Raw genomic sequence first — 12,653 nt, forward strand, 5'->3', positions numbered from 1 at the left:
GTTGGGTTACCAAAAAGTAGTTGTGCCATTGCAGGATGGATATGGATTCATAGACTTGCCACACTCACCTTTTTAGATGATCCGAGAGTGTCCCATCGCGATGAGTGAAAATTACATTTGGAAATGTATGTAGATATGATTGAGTAATTTGAACATGGTTGTTTTGGACATTGGATTTGATATTTGATTGTGCGTGCATCACTGTTGATGAGGCGGGCGTGTTTGAAACTAGGACTATTGATTATGTAACTCCATGACTTGGATACATAACATGGATAACCATATTTACCCGGTTAAATAAAGGAATAATGATTTAGGGTTTAAACTTTAAATACTCAAAAGTGTAAAGTTAGTTAATTTAAAAAATCTTGAGGAAACAAAAGCCCACACGTTTTAAGTGTAATGATATAATTCGCACGCACGTTTACATGCACAAGATTGTAAATTGATTCACGTACGTAATGATTAATAAGTAACTAAGTCTGAGTTGATTCACGTACATAATGATTGATAGATAATTACGTAAGAGTGGCATAAGAGAGTGTTGAATAGTTGATGTAGTGTTCACAACTTCTTGTTTCAGTTGGTTAAGAGTTTGTTAAATCATATTACCATTTTATGACGAAAGAAAAAAGGCTTTATTAGTTAATAAGTTTTGAATCAAGTTAGAGAACGTTTATTAGCTTTGGAGGCAATTAGGAAAAGGGATAACACATGCCATCAAGGCCCAATGTTTGATTGACCCATCATCAATTTCAGTTTCTAGTGTTTGGGCCAACCCAAGCCCTAAAAAATGCAAAGGCCCAATTATTTGCCCTTGAATAATCTAGCGTATCTCAGACCCAAAATACATAAATAAATGATTATTAGTATTATTATTATTATCGTTCTGGCTATAAACCAATTGAGTTGCACATAACAATTAAATTAATCATAGAATTAAAAAAATAATAATTAATGGTTGGAATAGAATTAGATATTAAAAATGGGCCATCTCATTCTCAGCCGTCAGATTTCATTACAATTTTTTTATCGCCATGCTAAGTCCTGTGATTGGAGTTGAAAGATTTTTTTTGGGTGCGACAAACGAAACGACGTTGCAAATTACGGGGTTACTTGGGGACCCCACATGACAGCTACGGTGCTAACACCGTAACAGTATTACAGAGACCGTGTAACGCGCACGCGCCTCGAAGTTGTGGAGACCAAACATTCTCAAAAACATAAAAGAACAAATAAAAATAAAACAAAAATTTTGGGAGAAAATTAAAAAACAAAAACCTCGGACTTTGAGATTGTTTGTTTGGTGGCACTATACTTCAATTTGGTTTAAAATATTAAAAAAAATATTGGATTTCGGCCAACAACTACTATTTAATTCATTAGCAGGACAAAACAGCAATTTCATTATTGTTCGTGAGCACAGTAATCATAAGAACCAAACATTGTGTGTTGTGGTTATGGGTTGTGTATACAAACGTTCTGCCTCAACTCGAATAACACAAGGCCGTTGACCATCTCTATTAATTTCAAGGTTATAGAAATGGTAATATAGTTTTACATGGTAGGTTAATGTTAAGAATGTTGTGGGCCCCGCTATATCCAATATGTCCAACCGTGTTCTCCCTTGGCCATCGGTGCGTTTTCAAAACGCTTCACCAAAAAGAAGGTGGAAATTTGACTGTTTTTTACTTTTACCAACTCAGTTCATATCTTGCTCCTTTGTACACTAAAGTAGTCTACATTAATCTCTCTCTCTCTCTCTCTGGAATAACTCTGATGCACGCTCGTATGATTCCTATAGTGATTTTGAGCTTTTTCTTGAGCCTCCTCATTTGTCCCATTGTTCCATATCTCTCTATCTCTCTGAATCTCCATTGTCTCTCTCTGCTCTGTTTACCATCTCCTTCCTTTTTGGCTCTTCATTGTCAGGGACGAATGCAGCTAATGGGCTGTATGGGCTATAGCCCATGCCAAAAAAAATTTGATTTTTAAATGTGATGTAGTCTTAGCCCCCCAAAAAAAATATCTATAGCTAAATAGAAGGGATAGCCCACTTCGTACCTGCATTCACAGTAAACAGAGTCAAAACTACTTGAGTGGGACAGAAAGCATCAATTCATGAGGGTGAAAACACAAAGAAGCCAAGACATTTCTTGGGGGTCTCATTCTAGTTCTATCAAAAGTTTGATTTATTTATTTGGTGCAACCAAGACACTTCTTGATGAAATAGGTCGTAATGGACTTACATCACAATTTCGTGGGGAGTCTGAGAGTATTTATATTGCCATGATGTCGTCTGCATTTGTTTTTTCCTTATTTTTGTTGTGAAAAACTATGGGATTGCATGTTTATTTAGTGATTTCAACTCTTTCAAGCCTAGAAGGGTGCAACTCAAATAGTTGTATTATGTATTTGCATTGCATGTTTATTCTATATTGTCTTTTTTTATTAGTTTATATCTTATGTACTATATGCATTTTGAGGGTATGGCTCAATTTGTCCCCCCTGATTAGGTATATAATTTTTGTTATCAATGAAATTCACTCGTACCATCGAGTTTGTTTATAAGGGAATCCAGCCCAGTGTATTTCGAAATCTTGAATTCGTCCCTGTTCATTGTCCTTCTGTCTCTGTCTCTGTCTCTGTCTCTCTTCTGGGTTGTCTTCAAATTTCTTAACCTGCTTCCTTATTCTTCAACAGAGAAGCAGAACCATGACTATGAGTACCAACAACAACAGCAACCACAGCAAAGAAAAGCTTGTGGTGGAGGTGGTAGCAGCACACAACCTCATGCCCAAAAACGGTGAAGGTTCCTCTTCACCATTTGTAGAAATAGAGTTTGAGAACCAAAGGCTCAGAACCCAAGTAAAATACAAAGACCTCAACCCCATTTGGAACGAAAAGCTTGTGTTCCATATCAAAGACGTGGCTGATCTTCCTTACAGAACCATAGAAGCCAATGTCTTCAACGAGAGGAGGTCCAGCAATAGCAGAAATTTCCTGGGAAAAGTTCGAGTTTCGGGCACTAACATTGCAAAAGAAGGTGAAGAGGTCCCTCAGCTTTATACCCTTGACAAAAGGAGCCTTTTTTCTCACATCAGAGGGGAAATAAGCTTCAAGCTTTACCTTTCAACAAGGGAAGAGGTCAAGGAATTTGGGGCTAATGGAACAGTCTCATCCTCTATTTCTGCTCCTTCTGCTTCGGCTTCTGGGTTTTCAAAGAAAAGCAAGAAACTTCAGGGACCAAACTCAACCATGGCGGCAAATCAGCAGCTGGTACAAGAAACAAAGCAAACCCAACATAACCAGAACAACAACCACCACTCAAAGAATGTGGATCAACCAAGTCCAAGTGAGGTGATTCTGATGAACAAGCCTGTTTTGATTAATACAGGGCCTGGTTCTGTTATGTTCGGTGTTGGGGGCGGTGGGGTGGGTGTATACTCAAATAGGTTGACCGAGTTTACACTCAAAGAGACTCAGCCTCAACTTGGAGGTGAGTCTTTGAAAAAGGACAAAGCTAGCTCTACTTATGACCTTGTTGAGCAAATGCAGTACCTTTATGTGAGAGTTGTGAAATCCAAAGGAATCTCTTTGTTTGGTGGTGGAGATTTGGTGGCTGAAGTGAAGGTAGGGAACTACAGAGGAATTACAAAGAAGGTTGGTTTGAACAATGTTGAGTGGGGTCAAGTTTTTGCTTTTTCAAAAGATTGCATACAGTCATCAATGGTGGAGATTTTTGTGAAAGACGGCAGCAAAGATGACTTCTTAGGCCATGTTTGGTTTGATTTGAATGAGGTTCCGAAGAGTGCCTTGCCGGATAGTCAGTTGGCTCCACAATGGTATAGAATGGAGGATAAGAAGGGTGATAAGTAGAAAACATGGGAGGTGATGCTTTCAATTTGGTTTGGGACTCAGGCTGATGAGGCATTTGCTGAAGCTTGGCATTCAAAGTCTGCTAATGTGAATTTTGATGGGTTTTGTTCAATTAAGTCGAAGGTTTATTTGTCCCCGAGGCTGTGGTATTTGAGAGTGTCCATCATTGAAGCTCAAGACATTGTTCTTGGTAAGAAAGGGCCTATAATGATTAGCTTTCCTGAGCTTTTCGTGAAAGTTCAAGTGGGAAACCAGGTTTTGAGGACTAGAATTGCACAGCCAAGCAGCTTGAGGAGCCTATACAACCCTTATTGGAATGATGAGATGAAGTTTGTGGTGGCTGAGCCAATAGACGACTACTTGTTGGTTTCTGTTGAAGACAAGGTCGGGCCAGGGCGTGATGAGGTGGTGGGGAGAGTGCTTCTTCCGATGATAGCAATCGAAAAGCGAACAGATGAAAAGCCAATGGTTTCAAGATGGTTTAATCTTGACAACAACCATTTCAACAATGCAGCAGAAGAGTCCAAAATGATTACAAGGTTTGGGTCTAGAATTCATCTTTGGGTTTCACTTGATGGTGGTTATCGTGTGCTAGATGAGGCCACAATGTATAGCAGTGATCTTAAGCCAACCGACAAGCGGCTTTGGAAGCCTCATATTGGTGTGCTTGAAATGGGGATTTTGGGTGCAACAGGGCTTATGCCAATGAAAATCAAAGAAGGGAAAAAGGGTCTAGTGATGCCTATTGTGTTGCAAAGTATGGTCACAAATGGATTCGAACTCGAACTGTTGTCAATAGCTTGTCCCCAAAATGGAACGAGCAGTACACTTGGGAGGTGTATGATCCCTGCACAGTTGTCACAATTGGAGTGTTTGATAATTCCCGCATAAACAAGAACTTGGCAAACAATCCAGGAGCTCGTGATTCACGAATTGGGAAAGTTAGGATTCGATTGTCCACACTTGAATTTGATCGGGTTTATATTACTCACTCGTATCCCCTCCTCATGCTGCACACTTCAGGGGTAAAGAAAATGGGTGAGCTTGATTTAGCTATTCGGTTTACATGTGCTAATATGGCTAACATGATGCATATGTACACAATGCCACCGTTACCAAAGATGCATTTTGTGAACCCTTTGAGTGTGAATCAATTGGAGACCCTGAGGTATCAAGCAATGAATGTGGTGGCGTCTAGGCTTAGCCGGGCAGAGCCGCAATTGGGCAGAGAGGTCGTGGAGTATATGCTTGATCATGACTCTCATATGTGGAGCATGAGAAGGAGCAAAGCCAACTTCTTTCAACTAATGAATGTTCTCTCAAGACTTGTTGCTATGGGAAGATTTGTTGAATTGATGCGCAGTTGGAACAAGCCGGCCTACTCTGCTCTATTTGTTGCATTTTTCCTCTTGCTTGTTGCATTTCCAGAGCTCATAATCCTAATGATTTTGCTTTACACTGCCTTCTTGGGACTTTGGCGATATAAGTCTAGACCACGCCAACCTCCCCACATGGATATCCGGCTTTCCCAAGCTGAGAGCATCTATGCCGATGAATTGGATGAGGAATTGGATGAGGGGATCAGAGTTGTGGTGGTTTTGTTGGGCTTGTATGTGCTGAGGCCGCCGAGGTTCAGGAGCAAGTTGCCTTGCCAACCTTTGAGTTTCTTTAGTAGGCTACCCACCAGGGCTGATAGCTTGTTGTAGAGGGTTGAATTCATTGCATCATTATCATCATATTTAGGACTTTTGGATATAGTTGAAAGGAAGGGAATGGCCTTTTTGTGTTTGATATGTAGGATGGATGTTATCTTTTCCTTTTTGGTCCTATGCGTAAGGTGGTGTTAGCTAACTGTTTTGTTGAAGATGCAATTCGTGTATTATGGAAGTTCAATCTGACTTGTAGTTATTATCTTTGCTTATATTTATGTGTCTGTGTAGAATTACACTAATCCAATGATTTGTTTGGTATTACATTTGATTGTGAATCGTATCTCGTCATATAATTCGAACTACCAAAAATGCCAAATGCGTGCCTGCTCAACAAAATGTTTGAATTGAAAGAATAAGAAGACACATAAATGAAAGCAAATTATATATATACTAATGGCATGTTTACTAATCCGGAATTGAATTAGGGGGAATTGAATTGAAGATGAATTGAATTGAGGAGGAGTTGGATTGAGGAGAATTAGATTCCGGATTCCTAATGGAGTTGTTTACTAAACCATATGAATTGAGGGGAGTTAGATTCCGAATTCCTATTGAAGTTGTTTACTAAATCATATGGAATTGGGGTAGGAGTGGTACTAATTACTAAAATGTCCACATTTTTTGGTTAAAGTAGATGGCATATTTGGAATTTTGAAAATTGTGTGAGGATATAATGGGTAAAAAAGATGAATTCCTAATGGGTGAATTCTCCAGGAATTAGAATACCACCTTCAATTCCGGAATTGAATTCCTCCAAAATCAGGAATTCAATTCCTAATTTTGTGTGGGCCCTGCTTACTTTTCAATTCCTTGATGTGAAGTAAACGCATGAATTCTCCATAGACGGAATTCAATTCCGGATTAGTAAACATGCTATAAATGGCAATCCAACTAAACACTGTTCTTAAGCACAGTGGAATTACGAGAATGCCCCTCATTTTACTGTTGTTACACGTTTTGTTTTCTCTTCAGCACAGTGAATTGCCGAAAATGCCCTCCACTAAACCTTTTCTCCTCTTCCCTTTTTGCCCCTTCCCATTCGCATCTCCTCCCTTGCGAACGTTTCGTTCGCTCAGAGATTTCCAGTCCATTTCGAACCAGCTGGTTGGGCTGGTTGGGGGCAGCCATGGAAGATCAGAGTTCACTGTTCTGCATGCGTGGGGGGCCGTCGATTTTCGTTTGGGGAGGCGCGCTGCGAATCCAGCCGCCCTTTGGTCTTTATCTCATCGGTTTTCCTCTCAGATGTTGTGTTCCAGTGTTGCCATTCCAGCTGCGCTTCATCCTTCTTCTCATCGCACGGGTTTAGCTCAAAGGGATTTCTAGGTTTCGTAAAAAAAGGTTGGTTTTAACGTTCTTTTGGTTTTCTAGGTTTGTTTATTCATTTGTCATGTCGAAAATTGAGAAGTAAATCCGAAATTGAGTTTGGTTTGGTGTTACAAGTAGGAAAATCTAAGGAAAAAGAACTGGAGTAATCAATATGAGAACCCCCAGTCTGCTCATCAATCTGGTAATTGATGTCTGTGTGGCTGATTTTCTTTTTGCGTGTGGTTATAGACTCCTTCTTTTTTTTATTTTTTTTTATTTTAAATGACTCCAGATCAGAATTATAATTCTAATAGATGTTATAGAATTCCTGTTTGCGTGTGGTTATAGATTTTCTGTGTGGCTGATTTTTTTTTCTGTTTGTACTTCTCAGGTTTCAACTTTGATCTATTCATAGTTAAACATTTCTATATTTTTACTGTCACTTTTGATAAATACCTGCATACCTTTTTATACTAAGAAAAAATATATTTTATTTTCAGCTTTAAAAATACAATGAGTTTCGTTCACATTCGTGGTTTGGAACCATTCCAATTTAACAAGAAGATCAAAGTTCGAGTCTGTAGAATATGGCGACCAAAACTTATCGGATCGGATGATCAATACAGTGGTTTACAGTGTGTACTGGTTGACCAAATGGTGAGCAAATCTCTTTATTATATTATTTCAATTTAATTATGATAACTTCACTTACAAAGAATTAAATCCAACTAGATTCAATTTTACTAATGCATCTTTTGCTCTCATTTTAAAGTCAACTAATATATTTGAGAAATTAGTTCTTCTTTTGCCATAAATCTGTGAGTTTCTTTTAGAGTTGTGCAGGAAAGCTACTGGTTGCTAATTATGTTTAGTCTTTTTTCTCAACTTATAATAAATATCTTAACCAGTTTTTGGGTGTTAACTGAAGTTCAAGATTGGTAATTGATATTAACTTCTCTTCGTATCAGTTTGTGCTTCTTTTTTTCTTTTTTCTTTTTTGTGTTGGGGAAAAGTTGGAATCATGAAAGCTACATACAACATGTGATTTGCAAATTATACTTCTTCATTTTGTCAATTAGTCTCATGCAATAAAGGGTAAAGTCAAATTGTTGTTGAATCATTGTTTTGATTGATCATTGCAGAATTCAGTTTGTGGGTATGGAAGTACTCTCATACAGTTCTGCACCATGCTGTAATGCTGTTAATTAAAGGTGGAAATTGATTGTGAAAAGCTCAAGTTCACATCAATTCAGTCTCCCACGTTTTAGAAAGAAAAAAAAAAACGGAATTTTTGGTGCTAAATTTGATGGGAGAAGGAAGTTTTTGAGCTGTTACAATTTAGATCAGCCTTTCTTGAAGCAACTAAATCACCAAGGAGGTTTTAGGTCATTAAACACCAGTGAAAACTTCAAACATGTTGATCCAATTTTGTCAAGTGGAAGCTCTGATGGCTACATAATTGGAGAGGAAGAGGATGAAAGTTTTGATTCCTGGTCGACCAGATGAATCCAAAGGCGAATTGGGTGCGCCAGTAACTAGTTGCTTTTGGGAATGGAAGCCCAAATTCAATGTGCATTATGAGAAAGCTGGATGTGAAACCTTAGCAGCTGAATGGATGGTATGTACTGGGATTCATTGAAACGATTAAGATTGACTGCCTATATCTTAGCAGCTGACTTTGAGCCTTAAAGTTTTCAGATATTTATGATGACCCATACTTGGGTCCGTTGCAGTAATTGAGATTTGAGTGCTTAGGTCTAAGCAGCTGAATTTGAGTCATTAATTTTTCAGATGCATATGATTTTGATTGTTCCTTCAGGTTTCTTTATTAGTTATTTTCCCCTAATGACAATTCTTTCACTTCCAGAAACTAATGGCATCATTCGTTCATTTTGCAAGATTAAAAAAAATACACAGATGATAATTCACATTAATTTAATGACTAATGCCTACATAGATAGAAGCATGCCTGTTTCGGCTAATGACTTGTTGCTATTTGTGTTTGGCATACAAGGTGGATGTTGTCTTGATTCGGTTTCTGTCTTTCTTTCTAGTATGAAATAGCATTGGGTTGGTCTAATAAGACAAGGCTCTCCACAAAATAATCCATGAACTTCAAGCGATTGTTGCTCCCATCAATTTCAAAATGACTAACTTGTTTGGACTCAGGGTCTAGCAACATAGATTGACCATTAATATATCTCATATAAACCACTTCACCACTCTTTCTAAAACCAAGCGGCATCAACAAAAAATCTGGCAGCTGCACGGTACATAGGTTAGCCCAAGATGCCGCCACGCCATACTCCGCCATCACCCAGATCTCAACACGACAACCAAACCAACGTTCTCTATCGTTACGAATATTAACAAGGGCAATGGACTCTCTGTATCTTGAAATAAACCACTCTCGTCGTCTAGGTTCTGAGTATAATTCTTTTCGTAAAGCTTCTGGCACAGTTGTCTCACCAAATAACTCACTCGCCATATCAAACGATGCAACCAAATAATCCATCTTATTCACCTTCCAGTTTCTGGCAAGTTGGAGCCAATGCAGAGAGCCATTGACAAACACAACACCCCATCTATTGAAGAGCTGGCCAGGATGAAAGTTGGCAGGGAGGATAGGATGAGAGTTGGTAGGGAGGATAACATGATCAGCAGCAGAACTAAGACTCTTCCAGGAGCCTCTGGCTAACGACCAAATCTCAACTTGACAAGTGCTTTGGCGGATATATTTGTGGTTCACACATCTCAAAACCTTATAGTCGTTGGTGTAAGAATCATAACCAAAGCCATATCTTACTTGATCAATATCTTTGTACACGGCAAGGCCAGGCTTAGGTAAAGCCACCAACTTTCTAATACGAGGGTTCCAAATTGATGCAGCAAAGTGAATCTCATTATCACGAGCAACCAGGCATATGAGCCCGTTACAAGTTCCAACCAGAGTCAGATCTTCAACTTTTTCTGCTCCTCGGAGGCAAGTAGGTAACTTGTTGCAAGCTGCGAACGGGTTAGGAAGCTTGGTATACACGTTACATGTAGAGTTATCCCGATGCAACGCGTAATGACTTCTGTTGATGATTCTCTTGGAATCATGAAACTGAAGGAAGAGGAGTTGAGCGTCGTCGTGGTCGCTATTGGATTGGTAGCGAGTGTGGTTTCGAAAGAAGGTGTTGACGAGAGAGTTCCATGTTTTGCACACTGCGCTGCATCTCCCTACGCTTTTGCTGGGCAACCTCAGGAGGATTTCATCAAAGATCTCTTCGGGAAGGAGGAGGATGTTTGACAATGTTCTTTTCTTGCTACCCGAGTAGACATCTGACATTGCTTCGATAGATTTTGTGATAATATTTAAGGATTCCTGACGATTTCGGGAGAACCAGAACCCCTATTTCTGTAGAAAGATAGAGGAGAGAATTGGTGAAGATGAGGAATTTGGAGAATAACGACTGCACTGATGGTTTATAATTACGCAAGTTTACTTTGTACAAGTCTAATTACAGTAAGTAAATATTGTAAGTCATAATAGGTTTATATGAACTAAACACTTACCTTGATCAGACATGACGGGCACAGGTTGTCTTCTCTGCTATCAGGCTCTTTATCTCTCTCTAGATGGGGTGAGAATAATAGTGAGTGTGTAATAGTCGATAGCACAGGGACGTCCTTTTATAGGCTTCACTTAGGAGTCCTCCTCATCAAGGACATCTTAAGCTTTCCTTAAGCCAGTAGAATTAGGTGTTTCAATCCCAATAGAAATAGGAAACCTGAAGCACTCTGTATTTAAGCTTTCCTTAAATATTCCTTTTCCTATACTATCAAGGATCTGATTGTAGTCCTATTACAGTAAAGATTGCTTATGTCAAGGGCAATAAACGACTTAAAAGAAAAATAATGAAAAATAAAATAAAAGAAGAGGTTTAAATACTACTAAATACTTTTGGCCTCGACGGCTCTCTGTCTCGCCGGCGCTCTCTCGCTGGTTCGCTCGGTCTCGCGCTCTCTATCCATGAGAGCCTCCCTTCCTCCATGGATCCATAGGTAACAACTGTCCTTCTTTCTCTTACTATTATTTTCTATGTTTTTTGAAAATTCAATTTCTATGTCCCTAATTTGATTTAGGGTTAAAATGTTTGGGTATTTAATTGTAAATTATCTGTGAAAATCATTATCTTTTTGTATATATTTTCGGTATTTTATTGTATAATTATCTGTAAATTATGACTGTCAAATTCCCTTGAAGTTCCATTTTTTGGGCCAAATTTTTTATCAAATTAGGCACTTTTCAGTTCAATTGTTGGTTTTTAACTGCGAACCTACACTGAGTTTTGCCCTGGTGAGGTATATGCTAGAGGTTGCAAATGCAGAGCTCGAGGAAGCCAAGCGCAGCAAGGAAACTACTGAGCAAGATCTTAAAGGATACGAAGTTGAATTGGCTATGAATGAAGCTACGATTCAAACGCTAGAGGTTTGTTATTTTTGCACAATATTTATGTTCTTAATTTGCTTAGGCTTTAATCGAATCTTCAAGCAGTCAAGGATTTCTCTGACTCAAGACGAGATTTCCACAGTCGGATCGGATTTGGATGCTCTTAAGGTATTTTTACTTTCTGTTTCTAGTAATTTAATTAAATATTTGTCTACTGATCCTCATTTTATGTTATTTTTGCTTGGACCTTGGAAAAGAACCAAAAGGGGTTGAGATCAACACTCAGATAAGGTTAGCCTCATTTGAAAAGCAAAATAGTACATGTAACATGTGCTGTTCCATCTTATTCTATTTGTCATAATTAACTTGTACATCTCTCTTTAAGTCTCTCTCAAAAGAGAAAAGAGGAGCAAAATGATCACATAATGAACTAAAAGAACGTTGCAATTTTGTTTCAGAAGAAGATCCCAAACTAGTGAAGGAGGAGGTTACTGAAGGTGCTTTAGGAACACTTGAGGATATGCTTGCAGCTTGCTGGTGTAATATCTCAGACAACCCAAGTGGAAGAAGAATGCAGATCAGAACAGAACATTCAAAAGCGTCATTGAAACATTACAATTTTATAAAAGCATAGTTTTAGTGTTCATGTTAGTATTTCCCAGGAAGGCAACATGAAAATTACTGAATTATCTGGAACTTCTGCAGGTCCAGCAGTCGCTGATATCCTTTTCAAAATCGCATGATTTATTATTCACTAGTGCATCATGGGTACATCGTCAGAGTGTCATTCTAATTATTCGCTATTCTGATGTAGATGTTGAAATTGATTTTATCTGTCACCAAAATATGTTTCATGAATGCTTCAACATTGCATGATTTACTATTCACTAAGCTTAAAAAAAAAATAATGTATTTTTGTATTTTTATGAATTTCTTGTGAATTATTAAATTGAACAAAAAAAAAAAAAAAAACTCTAATGATACGTGGCAGTAACGATACACCATTCATGTGATGTCACTTGTCATTATCTTATGTTTATTACTATTTGTAGTAAATGAAGCAATGTTGAAGCTATAGTGAATCCTTTTGGAGCTTGTACAAAACATATTTTGTTGGCAAACAAATGATGCTGAAGCGTTGCGATTATGACTTGTGTCAATTCTCTATTATTTTATTGCATTTTTGTAAAAGTTATAATTTTTTAAAACTATAAAAATATACGAAGGGTTTAAACAAGTTCCTTGCAATGACTCTTCTCTTCGTATTTGAAGTGTCAAGCCAGCCAAAGCTTTAAACAAAAAAAAATCAAACGAAGCTAAAA

At 38.2% G+C, this 12,653-nt stretch overlaps 1 protein-coding gene, 2 long non-coding RNA genes and 1 pseudogene across 6 annotated transcripts; 3 read left to right on the plus strand and 1 right to left on the minus strand.

Annotated features, from left to right (window-relative positions):
- Positions 1-2,721: 2,721 nt before the first annotated feature.
- LOC110750117 (multiple C2 domain and transmembrane region protein 10 pseudogene) lies at positions 2,722-5,585 on the plus strand (annotated as a pseudogene).
- Positions 5,586-6,643: 1,058 nt separating this feature from the next.
- LOC148292670 (uncharacterized) lies at positions 6,644-8,714 on the plus strand. 3 transcript variants are annotated; one of them, XR_015826631.1, is made up of 4 exons: positions 6,644-6,929; positions 7,032-7,098; positions 7,397-7,553; positions 8,039-8,714. It is a non-coding gene; the product is annotated as an uncharacterized LOC148292670 (long non-coding RNA). The 3 variants fall into 3 exon arrangements; XR_015826630.1 differs by having other exon boundaries at positions 7,035-7,098; XR_015826629.1 differs by lacking the exon at positions 7,032-7,098.
- A 232-nt stretch (positions 8,715-8,946) lies between these two features.
- Positions 8,947-10,227, minus strand: LOC148292671 (F-box/kelch-repeat protein At3g23880-like). Its single transcript, XM_088245895.1, has one exon. The coding sequence runs from the start codon at positions 10,225-10,227 to the stop codon at positions 8,947-8,949; it is 1,281 nt and encodes a 426-aa protein (XP_088102021.1).
- A 45-nt stretch (positions 10,228-10,272) lies between these two features.
- Positions 10,273-12,168, plus strand: LOC110750071 (uncharacterized). 2 transcript variants are annotated; one of them, XR_015826633.1, is made up of 4 exons: positions 10,273-10,943; positions 11,255-11,370; positions 11,437-11,622; positions 11,790-12,168. It is a non-coding gene; the product is annotated as an uncharacterized LOC110750071 (long non-coding RNA). The 2 variants fall into 2 exon arrangements; XR_015826632.1 differs by having other exon boundaries at positions 10,278-10,943; positions 11,255-11,499; positions 11,589-11,622.
- The last annotated feature ends 485 nt before the right edge of the window (positions 12,169-12,653 follow it).

The sequence above is a fragment of the Prunus avium genome, chromosome 8 (assembly GCF_965620075.1).
Source record: "Prunus avium chromosome 8, drPruAviu1.hap1.1, whole genome shotgun sequence".
NCBI lineage: Eukaryota > Viridiplantae > Streptophyta > Magnoliopsida > Rosales > Rosaceae > Prunus > Prunus avium.